At 40.9% G+C, this 27,148-nt stretch overlaps 1 protein-coding gene and 1 long non-coding RNA gene across 23 annotated transcripts in view; one reads left to right on the top strand and one right to left on the bottom strand.

Annotated features, from left to right (window-relative positions):
- NRG1 (neuregulin 1) overlaps positions 1 to 26,796 on the top strand; it is a 474,741-nt gene extending 447,945 nt beyond the window's left edge. For 13 of the 21 annotated variants that reach the window (XM_065045636.1, XM_065045631.1, XM_065045634.1 and 10 more), the window contains 7 exons: positions 546 to 604; positions 6,886 to 6,909; positions 11,698 to 11,800; positions 15,043 to 15,169; positions 16,633 to 16,763; positions 17,294 to 17,497; positions 21,575 to 26,796. In XM_065045636.1, the coding sequence (XP_064901708.1) occupies positions 546 to 604; positions 6,886 to 6,909; positions 11,698 to 11,800; positions 15,043 to 15,169; positions 16,633 to 16,763; positions 17,294 to 17,497; positions 21,575 to 22,226 (1,300 nt within the window). In that variant the 3' untranslated portion in view covers positions 22,227 to 26,796. The remainder of the gene's footprint in view (positions 1 to 545; positions 605 to 6,885; positions 6,910 to 11,697; positions 11,801 to 15,042; positions 15,170 to 16,632; positions 16,764 to 17,293; positions 17,498 to 21,574) is intronic. The other 8 variants (XM_065045629.1, XM_065045639.1, XM_065045640.1 and 5 more) reach the window with 3 other exon arrangements.
- LOC110364120 (uncharacterized) overlaps positions 1 to 27,148 on the bottom strand; it is a 123,798-nt gene that overhangs the window by 2,961 nt on the left and 93,689 nt on the right. Inside the window, exon 5 of one of the 2 annotated variants that reach the window (XR_010468886.1) lies at positions 2,055 to 2,104. The exons of the other annotated variant lie outside the window; for it this stretch is intronic. This is a non-coding gene — a long non-coding RNA (uncharacterized LOC110364120). The remainder of the gene's footprint in view (positions 1 to 2,054; positions 2,105 to 27,148) is intronic. 2 annotated transcript variants of the gene reach the window in all.

The following is a 27,148-nucleotide window of genomic DNA, read 5'->3' as shown; positions in this document are numbered from 1 at the left end:
CACTAATTTATGACCTCATTCTCTAAAGTAAAATCTGTACACCATGGCATTATTAACCTACAAAATGTTTCTCATTTGTATGATTTTTGATCTTTCCATCCGTTCACAGATGCGTTTGTATTGCACACACAGGCAGCTTTCTTATTTGGGAGACGCCTGTAAAGTGCAAACCTAAAAGAGCAAACTCATGGAGATGAGTGATGTACAAATCTTGTGACCTCACTGCCTTGTGGAAAGGACATCCTAAAAGCAGTTGGGGATTTTGAATGGTGATTTTCCGTCTCACATCTTGAAACACACTTTGATCTGGACTGGTTTGGTTTTGGCTGGTTTTTCAGGGAGGGATTTCTTTTCATTGCCACAGAGCAATTGAGTTGCTCTCAACATCTTAAGCCATTTTGACACACTAAACCGAGATTCAGTTTCTGAAAGTGAACTCACCAAGTCATATCAGTTCACACTGAAGGAGCTTCTTTCATATATTCATCTCTTCTCTTTTCTCTGTTTTTTCTCTACCATTTTTTTTTGTTTGTTTTTCCTCTCAGGTGCCCAAATGAATTTACTGGTGATCGCTGCCAAAACTACGTAATGGCCAGCTTCTACAGTACGTCCACTACCTTTCTGTCTGTGCCGCAGTAGAAGCATGCTCAGTCGGTGCTGCTTTCTTGTCGCTATGTCTTTCCTCTGATTTTTTTTTTTTTTTAATCTGTAACTAGATTTGTTGCCTAAGGCCTAATACTGATTGTCTCTGCCCGTTGCATGAAAATGATAACAAAAAGCAATTGTAATACGCTCCTGGATTGTTTGGCATTGAGGTTATGGGGAAATGCAAGACTTAGGAACACTGTGAAATTAACACTGAATGGTGTGATATGGACACACCACTCACACCAAGCAGTAAAAGTGCAAAAATGACATTTTGAAAGTCTCATGTTTTATTTGCCACAGAAAGCTTATTAGTCTCTATACAGGGCAGTACTCGCCAAACAAAGTGACAGGTAACTAATCCTATAATTTACATATGAGATTTGTATTCAGACCTACAAGTTAAAGGTAACTGACATGCTTACATGGTTTTTAATGAGCTCATGCAAAACACATTCAAAGTGTTCTTCTTCCTCATTGTCCAAGTTTCAGGGGAAAAAGCACAGAAAGAAAGAGAACAGGGGGAGACACAGCATAAACAATGGGATCTGACATGTTTATTTGTGGGTAACAGGTGCAAGAGATCAGTATTTCAGAGCAGGATTAATTGGCCAAAGAAATGTACCAGACACACACACAAACACAGAGGACTCTGTGTCAGACTGCTGGTAGAATCAGCACTGCAGTCACGTATCTTATGAGCTTTCCCATGGAGGAACAGGTTAATTATTATTACTTGTCAGGGAGGAAACAGAAAGTACAGTTAATATTTATTATCTCTCATTAACTATAGCAAAGGTAACATACAAGAAAATTGCTTAGATGTTACATTTTAAAGAATGTGTACTGTTCATCATTAATTGTTGTTGGCATCAGAATGTACTGTGATCTAAGAGCAGTATTATAGGAACCATTTTTTGATGGCTTATTTGCCAGCACAGGAAGATTTCAGAGACTATAGGCTAGCTTAATATGATTTCCATTAGTGTATAGGATAACAAACTGTTAGTATGTGCTGGACATTTTGGAGCCTGAAGAGATGCATAGGTTTTCTCTTATACTGATGGATGAAACATGTCCATACATAATTCATACTGCCCATCATGGAAACAATCCTTGTAAATCCCAAGGGCGCTGACTGGAGATGAAACCTTCCAGTATTCAAGTGTATATTTTATGCCCTGTTTTAAAAGCTGTATTAGTGTGAGTTATTTTTAAATGCCTCTGGTAACTATGGATTTGAAAAATTTTACACTGTTACAGTGTTTAAATTTACCAAATGTTAGATTTAAGTGGTCTTTTCTGTGTATTGTGGTGTAAAGTGCAGTTGAGGTTTTCTGATCTTAGGAGAATAATTTAAAAGGAGGTGGTGTAAAAATACAGGATCCATTGTTTGCTGCTGAATTTACCCTGCAAACTATTGAAGAACTGTATGTTGATCATAAATCCATTTTCCTGCCTAGGAAAAAAAAAAAAAAAAAGTTTAGTTGGATTTTCTTAGTTTTCTAGTTTCCTAACTCTGGTTGGGATCTTTAAAGAAATCTTTGGGCAGTAGACACCAAGCTGAGATTTTCTGAAGTTGCCTCTGTGGAAAAGACATAGATGTCCTTGCCTCGCTGCAGAGTTATGCTCAGCTGTAAGTACTTCAGCTGGTCGAGCCCGCCTCTCCTTGAAATGCACTGGCAGGAGAGCACACCACTCCCTATCTCAGGCTGCTCTGATTGCCCCAGGCAATGTCTATGAGACTCTGGCACTTCTGCCTACCCTGCATCTGCAGTATAATGTCAGGTTTCTCTAAACTGCCACCAATCTTAAAATGACACTTTTGGAAAGGGTCCAGCAAGGGTACAAAAAAAATCAGTGGCGAAGCACTTATGTGACTTTTTATTATGACATTCAATGCAGATCAGAGCATACCATTGAAAAGGAGACTTAGAATGACTTCAGGAAAACATGGCTTTTGGGCCTTAAAGACAAAATCAAATTTTGCACCAAGTGTTGTAGGTGATTAACTTATCTCGGTAGATGCAGGTTTTGAAAAGTACAGAGCAAATTGGGATGTTAAACAGCATAAGTAACAGTAGGAAACAAAAGTATACATGTGAACTATACAGTGCTATCTAATTTTACTTGCTTTCAGAAGGGTCTTTCTTCATTTGGAAATAAAGCGTCAATGGGATTCATGCCAACTGTTCCTACTAATGAACTGGTACTATCTTAAGGCTCTGTATTTGGCTGTTGACAAAAAGTTAGAGTCATGAATCTGAGTTGGCATTCATAAGACTACTGAAGCTATGTGCTTTGCTGAGGGCCTTTTGCATTATAAAAATAAGGCAAATGCTCAGCACTTGGGAGATCTCTTGTCCCAACAGAGTGCAAGGCTAACTGGCTTGTCTTGACAGTGGTTTGGTTAGCCCTGGGGGATTCAGTGATCGTGGTGCACTAGCAATAAAATTAAAAGGAACACATAAAATTAAGTAGATTTCCATTTTAAGAAAAGTTATTCCATAGAAATGTACTTCCTTTTTGTCAGTGGAAACATGAGCAATGTAACTGGGAATGGATGTGAGACTGCTGGAAAACACATGTTTAGGATGACTGTCCCTGCAAACACACCAAACTATAGGACAGCACTTTGTGGCTGAGAGGTGATGGCTGTTAGATTCCCCACTGCCACAGTTATCTTCAGCACTGTGGCTATGCAATTTTTCCCCTTCAAATGGTGCTTACCACTACTGCAGACCAAGGGAAACTAAAGAACAAATGGTGCTAGTTTTTTTTCATCTCTGGAGACTGACTGGCAGACCCTGTAATGTGTAATGTCCCTTCCTTGAGCATGCCAGTCACAGCTTCTACCAGGTGTTTTCCACAATACCCTGGCTTTTTATTGCAGTGGTTTCGACTTTGAAGTTCATGGTCCACTGTTTATCCATAAGACACCAGCAGATGGTCCACAAAAGTATTGCAAAAATACATCTGTTCCATGCAGATATATTTGCTGTATTTGGATGTTCACACATCCACACCCTGAAAGGCAAGGAAGCAAGGCAAATGGAGGAAAATAAAAGTTACGAATTAACATGAAAAATTTTGGCTAATTTTTTATGTGGCTATGTATGACAAGTCTTATAGCAACACTGTGCAGAATATTCCATCCTTGGAATAAAAAGCTCTGATGGAGCCTTGGATTAGGGGAAGGTTGAGGAAACTTCTTTAGGGCATAATCACATATAAACTCTTTTTCTCCCCAAAAGCCCCAGATGGGCCAAGGACTGTAGCCAAAGGGCCAGTTGACTTGCTTACTTCACTAGTTAGCAGTTACATATGTATTGTGAACATAGAACAATTTGTGGGGCATGCTGTGAGCTGTCTCAGGCATGAATTGAATGTAGACCCTGCCTTCCTCAAGGCAAGTGTTTCAGCACAGCACAGCAGTTTAAACTGTGTCCATATCAGCTCTGCCATCCTTGGTGACCAAGAGAGACAGTATCAAGAGAGGCAGAGGGAAATTTCTGTTTGGATGACAGCCTCTGCCTCATATTGGCAAGATAGGCCTGGCTGAGAAATTAAAGGGTGCAGGAGTTGAATAAAGCTATGATATTTTAGAAGGATGACCAAAACTGCTGTGTCACTCTGTAATGACCTTGATTTTTCATTCTTTTCATATATACTACAAATCTTCAAAAGTCAATTTTTCAGCAATTCTACTAGATCAGTATTTCTCAGTTTTTATTTATTTCTCAAGTGTTCACATCCATATGAGGGTACTAGACAATCTTCCCTGAAATTTTCATTTTCTAAAGCCTTTCAGCACTTTGAATTGTACTCTTTACGTGCTGAGATGAAGACTCCTTAATGATACAAAGAGATTTTAAAATTTTCATTGTCCATCTCCTGCTCAAGGTTAAAGAAGACAGTTTTTCACTATAAACTGATCATTTAATGCCCATTAAGTGCTAAGATTGCTATGATAGAATGCCCTATATTAAGTAAAGACATTTTCTATACATATGAGACTCAAATCAGTTGTAGGATAATACTTCTACAGGAGCCATAAGAATTAGCATCCCAGGTTCAAGGTTGATATAGCAGCCTGAGTACCACTGAAATAAACAAAGATTTAGGATCCAAAGCCTCATAAAGAGACACAGCATCCCAGCCCCTCAAGGAGAACTGGCCAACTTGTAGACATTCTGCTCTGTGAGAGTTTGGGGGGTTTTAGTTTGTTTCCAATTCAAATTACGTGAAAAATAAACTTTTTTAGAATTTCTCATTACCCACATATCACAATAAGAAAACTAAACAATGACTTAAGAAACATGGCACCTTGATGCTTCAAAGGTGCAATTAGTCTCCCTGGACCTCTCTGCTGCTGCATGCAGTTGATCCAAATGAGTCCTTCCCTTGCAAGTTCTCCACGTGCACTTGCAACTGTTCTCACACCTCACTAGGCAGAACCATGTTCCAGGGCTCCCACCCACATAACCCTATAGAGTAGCCACCCCAAAATCTTGAGTGCCCAGCTGCTGTATCAGATCACTTATGAACAGAGCACGTGGTCCGAGAGGACCTGTTCTACCACTTCGTGGCATCATACTCTTGTTCTGTACACCCTGGACCCCAGCATGCTACAATATATCCAATGAGTTGTAGTTGTAAGTCACTTTTTGGAAAAAAATCTGCTTCCCACTCCTTTTTTCTTTCAATACTGCCCCCACAAAAATCATATCCAGAATGAAAACCAGGTTGTTATAAATAATTAAATGTATTTCTGCTTAGAGCACCTGGACAAATATTCAATGGAAACCACATTGAATGGAAAACATATGCAATAATATTAGGTTAAATAGGAGAAGATAAAAAATAATAACCTGTTTATAAAATGAGAAGCGTTGGGATATTCTGCTTTCTTTTAATCAGGCCTAGGGAATGTAGCTGAGAATACCAAAGATAAATTAGAGCTACATGACATCTAGGTTTGAATAAGCAATGCATGTTTCTTCAGCATGTTTTCTTGTTAGGGCTTTCAGCCCTAATATATTCCCATTTAAAGTACCAGCTTCCCATTGCACTCTTTGAAATAGAAACTGCATTACATGAATGACTTCCCCTAAAATTAAATTACATCCACGCTAGGGGTCTTACTTATAATCAAGCATAAATACACCAATATATATGCATGAGCATGTCATTCATTTTATTGAAGACTTAACCAAGCTTCCAACTAATGTATATTGTTAGCAGTGTTCAGTAGGCATGTAATACTGGCTCTTTAGGAAGAGACCTGGATAGATTCCAACTTACTTAACCCTTAAAATGTTACTGATTGGCAGGAATGAATAGGCATTTCCCATATGTACAAACTACATAAAAAATCCATTTGATCAGAATATTAGGATTGGATTTAAATTTCACAACACACAAGGACAGGGAAAGTGAGAGCTACCACCTTATGGTGTTTGCCCCATGGGAAGTGCCTCCTAGGACACCTGCCAAGGGGAAACCTGTGTTCCTTCTCACCCCCGGCTGCTGGGACCTGGGGGTACTAATTTAGGCATGTGATCCATGTAAACAGCATCAGCTCCTGCACCCAAGATTACATCCGGCCAGCGAGTGATTTTGCCAAGGCCATGCAGCACACAAGGAGGGGAAAAGGGGCTGGCTCCTCATTTTCCTGAAACAAGAGTCCTGCTGCAGTCAGTTTGCAAAGATGAGAAGGGCTCCCACGGCTGAGCAAACAGTGCCAGCCACCATCAGGTCACAGCCCACAAAGGCAAGAAGCTGCATACCAAAACTGGAGCAGGGCCAGGGAGGGCAACACATGACCTGTTTGCACAGGAATGCTGCCCCTTGTAAAACATCCCTGTTTAAAACTGGTCTCATCTGAAAACAATCACTCATTTCACATGGTGTCCTCAGGACATAGCCCTCTTTATCTCAGTAAGATCTTTAAGGGTTAATGGTTCCTGCTCTGTTCCCTGCACTGTGGTTGTTGAGATTCCTACATACATATTTTTGTGTGTAACACTTGCAGAAGGTCTGGTCATGTAGCTTACAGAGGCGCACTTGAGCACTGCCCACATAACCACATGCCCCTCTGTCCTGTTTCATGTGCAGACACAGAATAGCCATAATTCTCATATGTGATTTAATTTTGACTACAGTGTATTGTTCTTTTCTGAAACTTTCTCCTTTTTCTTTCTTTTTTTTTTTTTTTTTGTCAACTTTCTGCATTGGCAGAGCATCTTGGGATTGAATTTATGGGTATGGACCAATCAATCATTCCTTTTAGCCTGCAGATTTTAGAGCCTGAGAGATAAACCTCTTTTTATTTTTTTTCTCCACCTCCCCTTTTCAATTCTTAACCAATTTCTCTATGCTTTAGAAGGGATCATACAGCTATAACAACAACCCTTGTTAAAATGTTAGCAGAGATTAGCTCACTAAAAATCATAATTGTGTTAGGATATTCCAGACCTAAGGAGTTATAGTAATTATTGAAGTAATCATAACCTACTGTACATTCATTTTTCTGCTGTGTAGTTTTGACTAGTTTTGACATTTGCTTTTGCTAAGTTCTTCCAGTGTTGCTGGATTTTGGAAACACTGCAAGCATTAAGCAAAATTACTAACTAGTCTATTTAAAAAAAAAAAGTAGATATAGATATAGATATAGATATAGATATAGATATAGATATATAGATATAGATATAGATATAGATATAGATATAGATATAGATATAGATATATAAACCATTATAGCCACTTAAAATTCTGCACATTTACAGTTTTGAGCTCTGGTTTCCAAGTAAAGTTTTATGTCTAAACCCACACCTAGGTATGTAAATCATATACATATACGCATACGCATACGCATACGCATACGCATACGCATACATATACATATACATATACATATACGTATACGTATACGTATACGTATACGTATACGTATACGTATACGTATACGTATACATATACATATACATATACATATACATATACATATACATATACATATACATATACATATACATAAAAGATCTGCATCTATATTCATTTCTAGGTCTGTAAATTAGAAGTGAACTAAAAGTTATTTCGGAACTTCACTAGGGATTTACAGGTAGACTGCAGATCCTCAAGTCAGCAAATATATTCAGTATTTCTAATATAAATCTTATATTGCACCCAACCAAGAACTTTGGCAGCGGGTGCTATTTTTACATTTCAGCTTAAATATAATAGAAATAGATAAATCCTCTTCATTATTAGACTGTACTTATCTGACTAACATTTAGTAATCAGGGGTACAAATAATGCCTCTCTTGAACAGGCTAACTTGTAATTCAGGTCAGGTTTAGTTTGGAATCTCCTAAAATTGTCAGCAAACGAGAAGGACCGGCCAGTGATCCATTCCACACACATTCATGTTCTTATTAAAAATGCCCCATAAAATGATGTTAGTTTAAGCTGTGAACTGTGTTCAAATTTTAAAAAATCTCTCACAACCCAGCTTATTGTTATTAGTATTATCACAAGAAAATGCTAATTCTAACTCATAAGTATCAGATTGTAGTAGAAGAAATATGGCTACATGAACATATAAGGAATTAAATTAAAATCCTTCAAAAAACAGACTTGCAAATTTTGCTTTATATATGAAATTACACCAGCGGGACCACCTCTTGGAATGAAATTCTTTTAAAAATTTCCAGGGACCTGTAAGAAGAAAAACTTTAAAACAGAGCAAATTTAAGACCATATATATCATAAATTATCTATAAATTAGGGTGATATGAAATCAAATACATAATGTACGTGTTCGAAAGACTGCACATAGAGGGATTTAGTATATTGACTTAAGTCTCAGGTTGATTTGATTTTCCTACATTCTGCGTGCAGGGGGGAATGTATTCAAATGGTTTTTGATACTTAATAGCCTAAAACCTTTCCTAAATTCTCACTGCACATACACTTGTCCATGGGCTTTTCCCAAAGGTTGCTGTTAATTTTTTCAAGGTATTTTGATGAGCATGGCAAACAGCACATGTTATTTGGCTAGACATCATTAACTGCCTCCATAAATGTTAACACTGGTCAGAGGGAGAAGGCAGTTTTGGGGTGAGAGGTGGTACAATCTCAAGCACCTCACAGGTGTTTGGTCCCTGCTACACAAAGCTCTTCTGGCCATAAACAGAGAGGCTGAGGCTCGTCCTTGAGGCACCACGCTGCCTGCAGAGCTGTGGCCAGGATCCCTGTCCCACCCCAGCCACCAGCATCCCCTGCTACCTACAGGACACCCAAGTTATCCCAGACTCAAGACCCTGTCAGCCGGGAGCACTGGCAGGTTTATATGGGAGCTTGCTGAATTTCTGGGCAAGACCTGCCCCAGACACATGTACCTTCCCAGGCAGCCATTACCCACATGCTTGAGGGAGGGCATGCCTGCACTGCCACTCATGCACACCACGTCAAGCTGGATCATCCTAAGGGTGCAGGAAAGAATTTAGACAATGAAAGCAGACCCAAGGTTTACCTCTCCATGCCCTTCAAGACCTACAGTCCCAGCAGACATGGCAGTATGAGGAGACTGCACCCACAGCCCTGCTCCCTCACTGCATCTCTCTCCTCTGCAGTGGGTGAGGGCCCAGGATCATCCAACATACAAGCAAAGAGCCTTAACCCACTGACAGCCTTAGCAAGGCCATCAGCCTGGTTCATTCGCAACAGCCTCAGCCTGGAGTAAACTTCTTAGAACGAGTGCAACATTCCCCTGAAAATTAACAACCAAACGGAGTTTCCACTCTTAATCAATCTTATTCCACCTCTCCCTTCCCTTTCAAGAAAAGTGGCTTGATATGTCCTTTTCATTTTGCTTTCACAAGCCAACAAAGCAAACAAACCAACCAAAAAAAAAAAAAAAAAAGGAATATTTCGAAGCATTTCAAATTTGCCCTTAAATTGCTTAGTGCAAGTCTCCCAACTCCTGTGACGTCCTCATAATACACCTTTTCCATGGCTAACTAATAAGCGCTTTCAGAAGGGGCAAAAAAAGGAAGGGGATCAAGTGCCACTAACTAGACTAGGCGAGGAGTTATGCTGTATGACAAATCCCTTCACACTCTGCTTCAGCCTTCTTTTTTGTCCCCAAGCATTTCTCCACTCTGCTTTTTCCAGTATCAAGCATGCTATGCAAGGCCTGCAGTTGACTTCTTAACCCTTTAACCTTGTCTTTCCCTATATTTCACCTTCCTCTTTTTCTCTTTGTCCTCGTTTGGTTTGGACTTTCAGCCCTTTCTTCCTTCTGTCTTTTGACTTTCTGTTCTTGGAGTTATATTTTTGTTTTCTTTAATACGTTTTTGCAGCATTCTAGTTTTACCAAACTCACTTTCTCCCTCACCTCTCCCCCCTTGTTAATAATCAGTGCTATTAATTTTATCTGACAGTGCTCATGACCTGTTTGCTGGTGTTTTGATTTACAGTGGTTTGGCTTGTAGAACAAATTAGTTCCATGGTAAGGTGCATTGTATCAGAGAAATTAGGATTTCTTTTTGCTTTGTGGTTTGTTGCACAGAATATTTGGCATTTGCCCACAGCAACTTTAAAACTAGACTAGATAAGCCCAGGAAACACACTGGAGGAATGACTGCTCCCTCTGTCCTAGGGAGCATTTTCTCCTCAACTGGCACAGCGTTTATGACAGCACATAATTTAAGTGCCTGAGCTTGGACAGGGACTCATGGCACATGTGAGGGACCATTGCGCATCTCTATACCTCCTGGTGAATTGCCCCACAGATCTTTTATGTTCATACAAGTCCCTTCCAACAGGGATAATGCTAGCATTTATCCCAAAGATAGTGCTGAACTGTGCAGCTTTAATTCATCCATTTATTTTTAATCACGTGCTGGTATTCCGACTGTGGTCAATAATACAGTCTGACCTAAGGCCACCTTCTGGTCTGGATCCTCCATGTCAAGTTTTCTGGACTGTCTGCTTAATCAAAAATAAGACTCGATAAAACCTAGGTAACCATTTTTGTCCTAAAAGCAGGAATATAGATCCACGTCCATAAAGCGTCAACAGAGAACACACCTCCGTTTCAGTGCTTGTTACATATTGTTTCCCCAGCACAGCATGCAGCGATGCTCTCTGCCAACCATGAGCAAGGCTAGAATGCATGGGTAGCTCCAACACAAACGTCACCAGTGCTGCTAGTATCTTTTTAATAGTGAAATATCTCTGAGGAATGAGATCAGTAATAAATCGTCATCACTGAGCAAGCTGCCACTCTAGATAGAGCAGTTGCTTTGTTGGACACAAAGAGATGCAAGTAGAAACCCACCATTTCTCTGATACAAGACACTGATGGTTGTTGATATTGCTGTGTTTTTGGAGGAGTACTGAGGAAAGAGCCCAAACTTTATGATCAGAGCTTAAAACCTGTCTTAATTTCCATTGGAGATATAATTACAAGCCAAGCTCTTGTCTCAAATGTAGAATGATATTTTGAAATCTACCCTGTAAAGACAACTGAGATATAAATTGACATGGGGGCAGAGGGGCATTGGATATGACAACAAACCAAAAAAAAAAAAGGTTTCTCTCAAGTACCATAAAATTGGCCTTCACTCAAGCTGTCTTTGCAGAGTAAAACTTCCAAAGCATTTGCAAATTCATTTTATTATCTTAGTGCATTGCTTTTTTATTTCCAGAAAATGCTGAGTGCTTGTCAATTGTGGAGTTGTTTCTTAGATATGTTATCCTTGTTGACTTAAACAAAAACAAACAAGCAAACAAACAACAAAACAAAACCCGTTTTCTTTTGACTGTAATTGTACATATGACTGCTCATCCCCAGTACTATGTTAAGAGCTTATGGTGTAGTCCTGTTCTCCTTGCATAATAATGAGTCTGCCTGAAGCGTGGTGACTGTTTCAGTGTGGCTGTGTGAATCTGTGCAGTGGTTTGTAGCATGCCAGCTGTTGACTGTGTGCTCCTTGCCTAGCCATCCTTCATGTTGTGACCTTCTCTGTTTTTATCCCTTTTTAGAAGCTGAGGAACTGTACCAGAAACGGGTGCTGACCATAACTGGCATTTGCATTGCTCTTCTAGTAGTTGGCATCATGTGTGTGGTGGCCTACTGCAAAACCAAGTAAACTTTTTTTTTTTTTTTTTTTTAATATCTGTGGTTGTTGATCAGGGCCTTCCTAATTGACTTTAGCTTCTATTCCTCTGAGCATAAGGTTGTATCTGGGTTTCTCCAAAGCTGAGCTGAAGAGACAAACCTGTGGCCAGGGTGCTCTAGTCCAAGCCAGATGGGTGCAGGTCTCCATGTTCTTCAGCAGTGCAAAAATAAGACCAGTATCTGAAAGGTTTCTGACCCTTCAAATGTGACTTCAGTGAATTTCACTGACTTGCAATTCTTAGTCTATCACCCATTCCAGCTGGTTTCCACAGCTGGAAAGGAACAAACCCAAATACTGGAATCATGTTGCTCTCCATCAATAAGTTTTACACATCAGCCTAGTTTGTTTGTACTTGAGGTAAGATTAATGGTGCTAGAAGTTACTAAACACCAAAGGCCAAAGAACTGAACATCAAAGTGCTCCCAATGCAAAACTAGACACTTAAATGCATTCTGTGAGTCTGTCACTTGCCGTGGGCAACTCTCAAACACGCATGAGGCACTCTGGACCATAAATTACACTGAAAATCAGCAGGATTTGTGCTGCCAAAACTTCTGACTGCTCTTAAAAATCTCTTCACCAAAACACAGAAAACGCTTATCATAAATCTTCCACATTTGCATAAACCTGATTTACTGCTACAGGGCCTGATTGACAGTTGGGTTGTTGTTTTTCCTTATAAGCCCCACCAGTAATGGATGTGTTAAAAGGAAGGGAGGAGGGGAATAATTTGCCTCCCTCAGTGAGAGTCCAGCCACACACATGTGCTGCTTCTACCCACAACCTTGTGCCAGTGGTCAATGGGGAACAACTGAAACAGCAATAAAGAATCAGATCAATTACTGCTTTTAGAAATGGTAACTAGCAAGCCAGGGCAGATTAATATCTTTCATTGTCCAAAGTTCGTTGAAATAAGCCAAGACATCCCCATTAATTTCAATAAATATTTAATCAGGGTCCTGAAGTATAGTTTCCTATATAAAGAGCCCCAAAGTCCACCAGGGGTCTGTATGCTTTGTCACAATTTGTCCCAGACATCAGCAATCACTGCCAGCCAAAAGTGAAATGTTTTCAAACACAGCTGATCAGAGCAAAATTGAGCTGCCCGTTCATGGCCCTCCAAATGCTGCAGTGATGCCAGTCTGCTATCTCTGAGATGTTCCCCGCATACTCTTTCCTCCTAACAGGGGAAAACCTGGAAACCAGGGGAAATCCTGGAATGACATTAGGAAAACACACTAAATAAAATGCAATGGCTTAGATCTTGTTGATCTCCTTGCAAGAGATACTGCTGTTCAAATGCTAAGGCATCTTGCAACACTAAGTCTTAATTCAGAGGTGCTTATTTGCAACTCTTTTATGTTAATGGAAAGGCTTCTCAGAATAGATGAAGTACACATTAGCTTTCCCATTATTCTTTTTCTCAATTTTCTAGAGTAATTTCTTCTTTTAGTTGGTGTTCTTTCACTAGAGGACAAATGGCACAAATGGAAGCATGAAAAATGCAAATACATTGATGACCGAAGGTGGGAAGTAATGTAGTTTCCTAGGGACAGATTCCTGAGCAGTATGTGCCAGGATTTCAGACCCACAGATGATGAACTCAAACTCCCTCTAGAACCCACCTTCTCAACCATGTCAGGGACCTTGGGTTGCCCTCACCTCCAAAGGTCTTATGAAGAGGTGCTGTGAAATCAAGTAAAACCCTTGTCTGTGCGGATTCTCAAGACAGGCAGGTCTTTGGGTAGCTGCTCGCACTGCACTCTCCATCCACTTTTACCACTTGTGTGTCTTAAGATGATGCCTGGTTATCCTCCAAACACCAAGCCATGTCTGCTTATACCATTCATGTGGAGTGACATAAATTAAACATCTTCCACTATCCAGGCACATACACACAGAGAAAATATGTAAAATGCTGTGTGTCATATTTTCTTTGTCTTTAAGCTTTCCTAGTTATGAAACTTCAACATATTTATTGTTTTCCCTCCCCTCTGCTTTTTGGAAAGCTTGGAACAGTCCTGTTGAGTTCAAAACAGCATTGAAAGTTATTATATCTTACACTGTCCTACCCTGCCAAAACTATCTTCACTTTTGCATACGGCTTAGGGAACTGTGTGTATTTTAGCTCTTGCTACAGCCAAGTTCATAAGCACTCAGCAGTGCATTGCAACCTGTATCCTCCCTTCATCTCCCAGGATTCTGTGGCAGGATGGTGGAAGTTCTCCAGTATAATCAGACAAAACTGGGGAATATTGATAAATTAAGTCTGAAATCGAATAGCTCTTTTCCCAGTTATTTATTTTGATGTTCTATATAGTGCATTTTGCATGGCCTTCACAGTGCTAGGTTTTACTGTGCTGCAAGTTTTGTTATGGATAGCTTGTAATGATCTCCTGAAAAGTTATCTTGTGGAGAGCTGAAAGGATTAGCAATTGGGAAATGAGCAGCTGAGAACAGGGCACAGCAGAAGCATCCAAGTCAACCAAAGACCGTGCCATTATTGCATGTCACTGATGGATGGTTCTAATGAATGCATTAGCAGCCCTGGCACCCACCTGGTTATCAGAGTTAATCTTACGTTACTGTAACAAAACCTTCAAGAGCTGCCAGGATAGCTGCAGGCTCAGGCATACCTCATACACTCACTTCCTCTGCACCCTTCACTTCTTTAACACATTGATGTATTTGGAGTGCACTGTTGAGGCATGGGACAAATCCCATCAAAAAGAAGTGCAGCTGAAATATCACAATGGTGGCAAAAAAGCCCTGAGGCAAAGCCAGCTGGGCTCCCTCTGGTGAATCAAGAAGTGTAACCCGGTGGGCTGTCAGAAACGTGGCTGTGGTCATGGTGGGGATGGCACGGTGTCCAAGTTAAAATCTCCTCCCCTCTGAGTGCAGAAAACATCTCCTCCTAAGAGAGAGCGTGGCTTAGGAAAGCCTTCACTCTTCCTCACACTTTTTCCCATCCCTCTATGGCCTGCTGACTCCTGGCAGAGTTCCCATACATCCTTCCCCCTCTGCAGGTCCCCACAGCTCCAGCTGCAATTAGACCTGCAGTCTTCAGAGTTACTCTGAGATCTTGCAGTGGCAGGAAAAGTGCTGGCAAAAAAGAAAGTAATGTTATGCTATTATCATCATCAACATGCTGAAAGGTGCAGCTGCTTTCCCTTTGTCTTTTGAAATTGTTTCTATGTTTCACGCACAGGAAGCAGAGGAAAAAGTTGCACGATCGCCTTCGGCAGAGCCTGCGCTCGGAAAGGAACAATGTGATGAACATGGCCAATGGGCCGCACCAGCATAACCCGCCACCAGATAATGTCCAGCTGGTGAATGTAGGTTTTACTACCCGCGTTTCAGCCTAGGCTGACCGTGACACAGCAAAGTTCACCCAAGGCTTTTAAACTCCTACCTGCTGCAGGCTAATGACTGAATTCTTTTGGCTTTCTCCACCCAGAAACAATTAGCAGCTTCACAAAAAATATGCAGTAAAATGAGATACGTTTCTGCAGATGACCAGTTTACTGAGGCATGCCTCAATGCTGCAGCTGTGCCTGTGGATCTAGGACACCAAAAGCAAGAAAAACACCTAAGAAAAGATACTAACAGCTCCTACAGCAGGGTTAAGTGCTGTAGGGATCAATTTCTTCAAACACTGTCTTGCCCTTCCTACTGCCCTTGGCCTGATGGTTGGTGAGTAGGGACAACTCCCTCTAATTGGGAATGTGACATCATGAACTCAGGTTTAAAAGTCTGAATGAAGATCTCACCTAGACAGTAGGAGTGGCTGAGGAGATGGGACTGTGGCAGATATTCCACCAGCATCCTCCAGCCATTTTTCAGACCAGAGCAGAGCAGAGACTTACTCTTCAACTAACCCCTTGGCCGAGGCCCTTGGTCTCAGAGGCCAGTACTCATGCTGCCTGTAGCTGCTTCCACCTCTCCTCCCTTTCCTGGGGAAGCCTGATGCCCAGAGCAAATATCAGCTTCCCACCACCTTGAGCCATCCCCACTCTCCTGCACCACCATCACTATACATATTCATGACAGTTCCTTGCAGGAGTGAGCCCTGGCTCTGCTAAGTCACTCCCACTGACCTTGGTTATGGCTGTGACACCTTTCCACAGGAGCTCAGCTTTCAATATCTCCCCTCAAAAGACCTAAATCCCCTTTAAGAGAAGGGAAACCAGGATTCCCCACTGAGGAAAACAGATACTTCTACCAGCAACAGCACTGGAGAGGTTCCAGATGAAAGCAATCTGGGAGGCTGGGCACTGCACACCTGCAGCCCCATCTCAGGAGGCTTTGGCCAATTCTGCAGATCATTTCCTGACTTGGTGCTGCATCCATGGGCACTGAAAATAGCCCTTTCCTGCCCAGATTCTTATCCTGCGATGAAAAATTGCTACTGCTAACTACTCCTGTCTTCTCCATCAGAGAATAGTGAGTTTGGTGTATCCAGTAGTAAAGGAGGGGTTGACTTTCCAGATCTCATCCTCAAAGACTCATTCCCTTGTTAAATTTTTATGTTGTTTATACCTGATTAGGATGCAGAGCTTTACTAATCTCCTCATTTGTTTCCTCCTACTTTGAGTTTACATAGGGTATCTATGCAGAGGTGTACATAAAGGTGCTCTAGTGTGTCAGTTTCTGCCTGTATTTAACTGATGAAGTTTGTGCTTGGGCACATGTAAAAAAACTGCAACTATGGGGGGAAGGGGGAGTGATTGGAAATTGTATCTGCAAGTGTGCTGTGAATTACAGTTTGTAAACCTGAGGTTTGTCTGGTTTTTTTCAGCAGTACATTTCAAAAAACGTAATCTCCAGCGAGCATGTCATCGAGCGAGAAACTGAGACGTCATTTTCTACAAGTCACTACACTTCAACAACACATCACTCCGTGACAGTCACCCGGACGCCCAGCCACAGGTACTGGAAGGGGAAGACAAACCGTACCTGCAATATCTGATATGTTGCTCTTGCAAAACTGAAAAGAAGTGGGGAAAAAAAAAAAAAAAAGGAAAAAAAAAAAAAAAAGGAGAAAAATCTATGCAGCCTTCATATTGTTTTCATTTTAAGACTGACAAAATTTGATGTCATGTCACCTAACTAATTATTTTTCCAAGGATTTACAAAGAGCTTTATTGACTGAATGACATTCCAATATTGTTACAGTGAATTTTAATATATGGAAATTGCTCAATCAGTGACAGTTGTGGTGACTGGAAAGCCCTTCTTCCCTCTCCTTTTATCCACATATGCAAAATTGTCATGATGCATGTGGATTCATGTAATTCACAAAATTCTGAAGGCCCAGTTACCAACCTGAAGGTTATGCTGCACATCCTGAGCAACAAGGGAGCCCTTTCTTTCCCTGGCTAAACTTCTGCTCACATGTATTTGCATCTGAAGCACCCTCTCACACTTCCTTGTCTTCTTTTCTGGTTGCTGCTCTCCAGCTGGAGTAATGGCCAGACTGAAAGCATCCTCTCTGAAAGCCACTCAGTACTTGTCAGCTCCTCTGTGGAGAATAGCAGGCACACCAGCCCAGCGGGGCCGCGGGGCCGCCTCAATGGCATCAGTGGGCCACGGGAAGGCAACAGCTTCCTCCAGCATGCAAGAGAGACACCTGACTCCTACCGAGATTCTCCCCACAGTGAAAGGTAGGACATACATCTCATTGCTTTCAGCTGGCAAGTCCTGGTGTTCCCAGACAGTTTCAAAGCTTGGGAGCACAGGAGAAAACCCAACAGTGCAGCTTTTCATCTAGGCCATGCACGTCCTCATTTTTAAAGGTGGAGAGCTTGGTTGTGGTTCAAAGTCTACCAAAAGTATTTCTTCCCTTCTTGCCTCTGCTGGATTTATTCCTGACAGCCAGCAGTTCACATTTGGATAAGCTCCACGGAAGTAATTTTTCAGAAATTTTTATTTAAAATAAAAACAATTCTTTGCCTAATTATCAGTTTCTTAGAAGAAGAAGTGAGAAAACTGAGGGATTTTGTGAGACACAAAAGGTGGGGAGAACGCAATGTACTGATCCATAGGAGGAAAACACTAAGGACTCCTAAGCAGTATAGGAATTCTGCCAACACTTACTTTCTGGGAGATTCCAGTTTCTAAAGCCATTATCTTCTTCAAAAATTCCCCTTGACCCTTTATTAAGTAAAAGCAAGGAACACAAAGTTCAAACCAGAAGAGCCCAGTTCATTATTAAATCAGGCATAGTTAGAAATAAAGCTGGCCAGGAGATTTCCAATAAAATGCTTTTTTCTCTGGTTCATCAGTACCTAAGGTCTGCCTTGAAGTGCATCAGTTGCATGAAAACTTTTACCGAAAATGTATTTCCAACTTTAGGCTAGGATTTTATCTCAAGAGCATGGGTTGGCCCCAGAGTAACAAAAAAAAAAAAAAAAAAAAAAAACAACGAGAAGACACAAGACATGTAAACAGAGGTTTGCTCCCAACAATCAGAGGCAGAAGAAATGGGAAACAAAGGATTACCAGAACAATTTATGAGCCTTGTGAAATCAGGAGGGATTTGATCCCCTGGGATGTCCATGATGTCAAAAATGCAGCCAGGCAATCCCCAAGGAGACCGAATTGTGTAGGAGGCAAATTGTGGTTTCCAGAAATACGAATGTGCAAGTACAGCAAAAGCCATTTCTGTGATACTCCCTCTGTTACACAAAGAACAACTGCTTAGCAGTGAGATAAGGCACCACAGCTGAAGGGTGTCGAAATGAGGCCTGTAGGACCACTAAAGATAGTGAACTGGCTCTCTCCTTATAACAAAGTTAACTGTTATTTACCATGGAATTTAATTTCAAGAGGCATGGCACACATGACATAAACAGCCATGGCCCCAATCCAGCAGAGCATTTCAGCAAGATTAACTTTTAATTGTGCAAGTGACCCCATTGAAGTCAGCAAGATTACTTACACAGGTAGAGTTCAGTGTGTGCTTAAGTGCTTTGCTGGACCAGAAACTACAGCAGTAAATACCACATCATCTCTTGCCTGGGAACCATACAGGATGCAGGGCCACATGCCTGCCAGTGGTGAGTATTACAGCTTAGTATATTTGAGCATCTGCATGTGAAAAGTGAAGACCATTCTTGCTGTCCTCCTGCATTGCCTGGGACACACCCAGAGCATCATTCTGATATGAGCTGTTTAGATTTTAGGGCAGGGAGGAAAGGAGCACATGCCTTTCTGTTTCAGTGAGAAGAAAGAATGCATTATGGCAACTTTTGTATTTTCAGAAAATTATGCCAGAGGTGAAAAGTGGCATCATTTCTGTGATAATTCACCAGGCATTGATGGTCTAGTCTGTGCCTGAAGAACTGTGACTTTTGAATGCAGAAGTTAGTTCCCTGGGAATTAAACTAAGCTTCATCTATTTTTAGCAAGTAGGAAATACATGACAGATTATTTCTGAGATGAGTTGTGTGTGTGTGTGAATATAAGGGGGAAAATGGGAGTTATTTGCAACTAGATATTACTCTGAAACATAAAGGAAAGTACAAGCTTACAAATTACTTCCTGAAGCCATCCAATGTTGCTGTGCTGTCAATTGGTAGATCAAGGCTGTGCTCCCTTCACCCTCCAGGCCCCAACTATTTTACAATTTTGAAATGAAATAGAATAAACATCATGAGTTCTTTTGTGTTACCCCATCCCTTTGTTGGACCTTAGACCCTGACACCTGTTTACACGATCAGAGGACCCTAGCACCTATATGTTAGAAAGTCCCTATCTGTCTTACAGGAGAGAAAATAAAAAAACGTCAACTCTGCATGGAAGACCAGACTACATTATGAAATTGGCAGCATGTAACTAGTTAATGCTTGTTGGCTGACCATGGATACACTCTGATCCGCTTTCACTGAGCCAGCACAGCTTAACTCTTGTTGGCCATGAAGATAAATCTATCACCTTTTAGCCTTCCTTTCAGGATGGGCTAGAGCTGCATCGTGGACAGCAGCTTGTTAGCACCGTCCCATTATGGTGTGGGAGAATTACACCAGAAATGTGTGAATGCACAACCACCAGTATGAGTAACTTGACACTGATGGAAACATGCATAGTATGCTAACCACATTTAGCTAACATAGTCCATTAACTGAACCAGTTTAGCTAAAATTCAGTGTGTCAAGAAGATGTATGTCCAGCACTGCACCAGCTAAGGAAGTAGAAAAGCTTCAGTTTTTCAGATAATGACTACTTAAAAATCTGAAAGGGATTAAAAGTTCACTCATGGAAGGAAAAATAAGGAATTACTTCATTTGTCCAATCCACAAACTTATTAATTGCCCTCTGCTCTCACAAGCAACTAACTTGGTTAATTCCCATGCGTAACTCCAGCTTTATTTTTTTTTCCTGTTCCTTGGTTGATGTAAATCAATGTGCCCCTACTGAAATCAGTCTGCTCTACTACATGTCAGTTCAGGTTCTGCACTTTCTCTTTTATCAATAACTCTGTTTTAAACAAGTGTAATACATGCAATAGATTGGATGAGAAAGTTGGATTCAGATTTATTTGGGTAATTTCAGACTCAGATAAATAAATCACTAATGAAAAATTAAATAACTTCATCAATCATAGCCATATATTTTTTCTCAATGGGTCTGTGTAAGAGGTGGAGTTTAGAAAGATTTTAAGTTTGTACATAAATGAAATTCAGGCAGGTGAACTTAGGATGAGAACAAAACAAAGCCAAACTATGCAAAATGTCATGCTGGGCACTGTGTCTTTGATCAGGAGGTTTCAGTCAGTTCCTCACCTGGCATGAATCTTCATGACCCCATAGACCATTTTATGGAGCTCCACTGATTCAAACCAGCTGAGACTTTAATAATTTTTGTCCTCTTCCTTTGTGACAAGTTTTATACTGTCACCTGAGCTTTGTTTTCAGAAATCACCTTTGACCACTACCCTTCCTACAGAAACAAATTTTAATTAATTTAATTAATTACAGGGATGAATTTTGCAGAGCCATCAGGAACACTAGGCCAGACAGTCCTCTCTGTCAGCATTTGTTCCTACTCAAGGACAAATAATGTTCCATGTTTCTTTGTAGATAAACCCACCAGCCAGTGTAACTAGCACCCCAGGAGTGGAGCAGCACAAAGCTGCTGTGTTGGTGCTGCAAATCCTCCTGTGACTACATCCAGTGATTAAAGTTAGAAGAATCTGGCTCCAGATTTTGTCCAAATTTTGCTTTCCTCCTTAACCTGGGACACTGATTGCCAGAAAAGGGTGAATCCCCAAGAGGTTCATCCCTCAGTTCCCTTCCTTTCTCTCCTTCTGTCTGTTTCCATGCACCCTAGGTTCTGGTCAAATCCTGCCAGAAGTGCAGCAACCATTTTCCTTTTAAGAAAATACTTAAAATGCATTTTGTTTCTGGCAGTCTCTGAATCTCATTCTGGGATTCATTCCAGGAAGTTATTCTGTCAAATAACTTGGAGCATCTCCATGGCTCTTCCAAGGCAAAACAGACCTGCAAGTTTTGCATATTCTAACTGCTCTCAAACGCTTTTGCCCAAAGTCCCAGAAGTTAGTGATTTTGTAGGATTAATAGCAACAGGAAAGTGTGAAAAAGTGGAAAGTCTTCCCTGTATGAAGATGCTGGAGCTCTTAAAGGATTCGTGCCTTTCCTCTCCCAGTCCACATGAGCAGCTGTGTCCACATGTCAACACCGCTTCTATGCTTGCAACTTTTTTGCATCTCTTTTCTTCAGGTATGTCTCAGCTATGACCACACCAGCTCGCATGTCACCTGTTGATTTCCACACTCCAACTTCTCCCAATTCTCCCCCCTCCAAAATGTCACCACTGGCTTCCAGCTTAACCATCTCCATCCCTTCGGTGGCAGTGAGTCCCTTCATAGAAGAAGAGCGACCACTGCTCCTGGTGACCCCACCACAGCTACGTGAGAAGTACAACCACCACCTTCAGCAGTTAAATTCTTTCCACCACAATGTCACTCATGAGACCAACAGCTTGCCACCTAGTCCTCTGCGGATAGTGGAAGATGAGGAGTATGAGACCACACAGGAGTATGAACCAGCACAGGAGCCTCTAAAGAAACTCACCAACAGCCGGAGGGTCAAAAGAACAAAGCCCAATGGCCACATTTCCAGCAGGTTGGATGTGGACTCTGACACAAGTTCTGAGAGCAGCAGCTCTGAGACCGAAACTGAAGATGAAAGAATAGGCGAAGATACACCATTCCTGAGCATGCTGAACCCCGTAGCGACCAGTCTGGAGCCAGCTGCTGCCTACCGGCTGGCTGAAAACAGGACTAACCCGGCGAATCGCTTCTCCACACCGGAAGAGTTGCAAGCAAGGTTGTCCAGTGTGATAGCTAACCAAGACCCTATTGCTGTATAAAACATAAAACACATAGATTCACATGTAAAACTTTATTTTATATAATGAAGTATTCCACCTTTAAATTAAACAATTTATTTTATTTTAGCAATTCCACTGATAGAAAAAAGCAGAAGGAAAAAAACTTTTATAGATTAAATATACGTATGTACAAATGTGTTATGTGCCATATGTAGCAATTTTTTACAGTATTTCAAAAATGGGGAAAGATATCAATGGTGCCTTTATGTTATGTTACGTTGAGAGCAAGTTTTGTACAGTTACAATGATTGCTGTCCCACTGTATTTTGCAAAACCTTCTAGCCCTCAGTTGTCCTGGCTTTTCTGTGCACTGCATTATAATGATTGGATGTATGATTTGCAGGAATTGCAGAAGTCCCTCTGGTCGCTTGTTGTAGAATCCCCAGATCAATAAGCCCTGTAATGGCACTCCCACCTTACCCACCCCACCAGAAAAAAAAAGGGGGGGGGGGGTGGAAAGAAAAAAAGAAAAAAGAAAAAAAAAAAAACACGAAAAAGAGAGAGAAAAAATAACCTAGGGGAAAAAAATATGCTATGAGAAGTTTCATTTGCTTTCTGTACATGAAATGGGTTTTGTCTGCTCTCTGCCAGCCAAAATGTTTGCTTCATTGAGCACTGGGATAATAGTAGATCCAACAGCATGCTACTATTAATTACAGCAGGATAACAACAGCAACAACAAAAAGCCATCCTGCATTAAATAATGTTAAAAAGAAAGTAATACTGTGATTTTAAACCAAATATATTATTAGTTAGAAGTAAGCTTGTAATCACTAGGAGCTGCCATTTCATTATTTTTCAGATATTAATTATTGTAATTATCCTTTGAAAATGGGTTTAAGTTAGCCAAGGCTTTGAACCCGCTACTCTACTAAATAAAAAAAAAAAAAAAAAAACACACAAAAAAAAAAAAAAAAAAAAAAAAACAAACAAAAAAAAAACTAGCTTATATTAGTTGAAGTTAATGGGGCAAATATAATAGCAGATATCTGTAACTAAGCAAGGAAGAGATCTAGCTGGAAAGTGAATGCCACTAATAAAAGTGCAATCAGTTTTCACCTCTATTTTTTAATGCTGATTTCTAATAGATGATTTATCTTTTTTTTTCCCTCAGTTTTTCCCCCTTTCTTCTCCTCATCAGAAAGAACCCTGACAAGCTGCTAGCAATACCATTTTAGAGATGCTATTGGAGTGAGGGTTACTTTTGGACACAGAAACTGCTTTCAAGGAAGAAATTATTTACAGAATCATTGAAAAGTATAGGCAAGTAGAAAGGACATAGCGGAAATATGGAGTTCTATTCTACTCAATCTTTATTGACTCCATAAATAGTGAGAGAGGCAAGGCTGATGCAAAGCTCATTTTTGAAGGCAAGTACACCATGTGGGTTACAGCCATAGTGTGCATGTCTATTTGATATCAGTGTTTGTATAAACAGTGATGGCTATACTATACCACTAACGAACAAGGATGCTGTCAGTGCTGGAGCGTCTGCACCCATTCAAGCAGAAGGTGTCAGTTTAGTCAGGGTCACTTTGCCTCTTCTCTTCTTTTGATTTTTGTTGTGTGTTCAGTTTGCACAGCATAGACTCAGGATTGATGTGGAAAACAAAGATTTTTCCTAGACTCTGGGGATTCTGAAAATGAGAACACATGTTCTACAGGTATTACTGGACTCTAAATAAGATCTATGTCAAGAGAAAAAGAATTTCAGCCAAACTATACTCATCCTTTGGACCATATCCTGGTCCCAGTTAAATGAAGAGAAAAAAGTCAAGGAAATTTTGTGAGATGTAAACCCAAGAAACTCAAGTCTTGACTCAGTAAATTGTTCAAGCACATGTTTATTCTAATCACAGCAAAAGTTCTCTTCAGCATGTGCGAGACTCTTATTGACACATTCAACATATGCATAAAGTATGCACTTAAGAGTTTTGCTGAACAAGGTGTCCTATTGATTTGAGACCTGAAGCAAAGTCTAGTAAATGAAGCTGTTTATCAGGATGATGAAAATCAGTGAGTTGTTCATTGTATATATCAACCACATCATATAAGTAAGAACATGGGTAAGGCTACCTGACCACCAGATTCAGCAGAAAAAGAAAAATTTTTAGTAGAGGAAGAAGGCAATGACAACGTTGTACACTAGGATGTTGGTGGTGAAAGCCAAGGGATAGGAAACTAGCATAGCTTTGGGCTATGCAGTGGCTGAAATAGCACTGCTTATTTGAGAAGTCAATGGAAGAGGTGGCAAAGTTTGTCAAACGCATATTGTCTGGACTTAAGTTCCCTTTGCTGTCTTTTCTCTAGCTGGCATGTACTTGAACACACTTTGCCTTTCCAGACCAAAACAAAAACTCTCTACAACTTCTAGATACCACACACTCATTTTCATCCCTTTAATCCCACCTGTTAATCTGCAATCTTATGCAGCAGAACATCCACCTTTGCAGTAGCTCTGCAAATCAGTACTACAGAGCCAGGTTGACTTTCCTCATGCAGAGCACCAGATTCCAAAGGATTTTCACTGTTGAGTTTCCAGAGGCACTTGAAAATCTGCCCTTTCAGTAAGATCCTTGATACTGCAAAGATCTTACAGAACAGACAAGGCAGAAAAAGGATGGCAGAGGAACAAGAGGTTTGCCCCAAAATCACCTATTTTAGTGGCAGAATAGAGATTATAACACAGATCTTCTTTAATCTCTTCCAGTACAGATCGCCTACAAGGCCAGATCTCGTTAGAGCATCTGTTATAGCCCAGGCAGATAGAACAGGATGGAAGGGGAACTTGCTTTGAAGTGGAATAAATTACTTGACTACTAACACTGTTGTTATAGAGAGCCAGTATAAAATGAAGGAGCAGTTGCATGCTTGGGAGCTGTACATGTGAGATTTATTCGCTGTAGGTCTAGGGGAAAATGTCACACCCCTTGTGCTACAGTGCTTCAAAGTGGTGTGTAGTCCCTGCTTCTCCTCTAACCCTGAGTACATACGGCAGTGTGTTATAGGGTAAGTATGAAATTAGGCTGGGGAGTTCACATGGACCTAAGAACAAGAATATACAATTGGGGATATGGCTGCCTAAGCCCTTAGGTCTTTGGGAAAAACCCAGCCTTACAGCACAATTCATGCAACAGTGAGTTATGGGAGATGCCCTGGCTTAGCACTCACAGAAGTGGGAGCAGGACACAGCCCCTCACCTCTGGACTGTTTTTTAGCATGCTGTGAGGGTGCTCCACGACAGTCAAGTCCATATCCTGAAGTTAGCAAGTCTACACGGCCACAGGTTCTGCTGACAGACTGTAACCAGCTCCTGCTGGCCAAGGGACTGGAGAATGCAACAGCATGGAGCAGAGTCAGCAAGTGCCTACGGGAAAGGCCAGCTCCCCTGTTGGGGATACTCACTTCATTACACGGACCTCTGAGCTAGGCAGTCCCAACGCACTTGAGCCATCACTGTGTAACCCTTGCCAACTTTTGGCTGAAAGTCATGGCAAGGAGAAACATACTTTGAAGGGAGAATAAATATTTCAGTGGGGGCAGAGTTGTTCAAATTGCCCTGTTTTCTTTATGTGTCATTTAACATGAGCCATGAGTTTTCCCCATGAATGCAGAAATTATTCCAGGATAAAAGGCTTCCTTCAGGGGTGTATAGCTGCAATATGTTGTGCACAACCTGGTACAGCCTCCACGTTAAGGTGGTGTTAACCATTATAGCTCCACAGAGGTTCCCATGTAACAGAGAAAAACCCACCCTCTCCTCTTGGCTCAGCTATTCCCTTCCTCACTTGAGCCACCTCAACAACCCCGGGTTTAAGAGATCGATCACTGCCTTTATCAAGAAAACAGGAAAGCTCCTTCTCTTTCCTTTCCTCCAAAACAACAATGCTGCATCTCCCTGCTTCTCTCACACACATTGCAAGCAGTTTCCTGAGCATCCAGGATAGCAAACTTGTGTCCCCTCAAAGGACACACTTTTCAGCCTGTTGAACACTTCTTGGCCCTGCAGCATGGCTACTTATGATCAGCTGGGACTTACTTCTAGTAAGAAACAAAAAAAACACCTATGAAATGCTGCAGAGAAGTGCAGACAAAGAACATGGTCAATTATCGTAATTTGTAATTCTCTATTCTATTGTAAATACATCTTGTACATACATGGATGTTTTCATCCTTTAATGTCTTTATAGATCATGTGTTAAATGAGACTCTCTTAGTTTATTGTGTATCACTGTAAATAACGCAACGTCCTTTATTATTTATGCATAGGCATCTAACACGCAGAGAAAGTTATCCTCATACTATGTTAAGATATATGTCAAAAGTATGTTGCATTTTTCTTTTTGCTTTAAAAACTGTAATATATCCTCTTTTTCCCCTCTTTTCCTTAAAGAAAAAAAAATGAATGCTAATTTATTGTTCAGGAGAGAAAGGGGATGTAACTGAAAGGCAAACTGTTCAAAGAACATGCTATGGAAGCCACAAGCTACTGATAAACTAAAGAATTTATTATCCCAAATACAGCAATAAGTAATTGTTGATTTATTAAGGTTTTGTTATTCATTTTCAGTAAAAGAGGTGCTGGATTAAATTGTTTATGTGTTCTACTGGCCCAGCTGCTCAGCAGACTGTGTCAGGTCACTAGTCACCATCTTTCTGGATCCAAATGTTGTAAAGGTCTTGTTCTGTCTTCATAGGCCACTGTCCCCTGAGTTTTCTAACTCACCCCTATGGAGGTCACTGGCAGACACTGTTGTTCCTAGGTACAATATTTTTAGTTTCGTAAATTTAATTTATTAGCTTTACCCTGACCGTTACCACTCAAGATGGATGGGGGTGGGGGAGACGGGGCAGAAACGACACAGTCTTGGGGCTGCAAGAGCCTGCTCTACAGAAATGTC

This window comes from Columba livia, chromosome Z (genome assembly GCF_036013475.1).
Source record: "Columba livia isolate bColLiv1 breed racing homer chromosome Z, bColLiv1.pat.W.v2, whole genome shotgun sequence".
NCBI lineage: Eukaryota > Metazoa > Chordata > Aves > Columbiformes > Columbidae > Columba > Columba livia.
The sequence above is the reverse complement of the archived record's forward strand: the minus strand, read 5'-3'. Positions and strand labels throughout refer to the sequence as shown.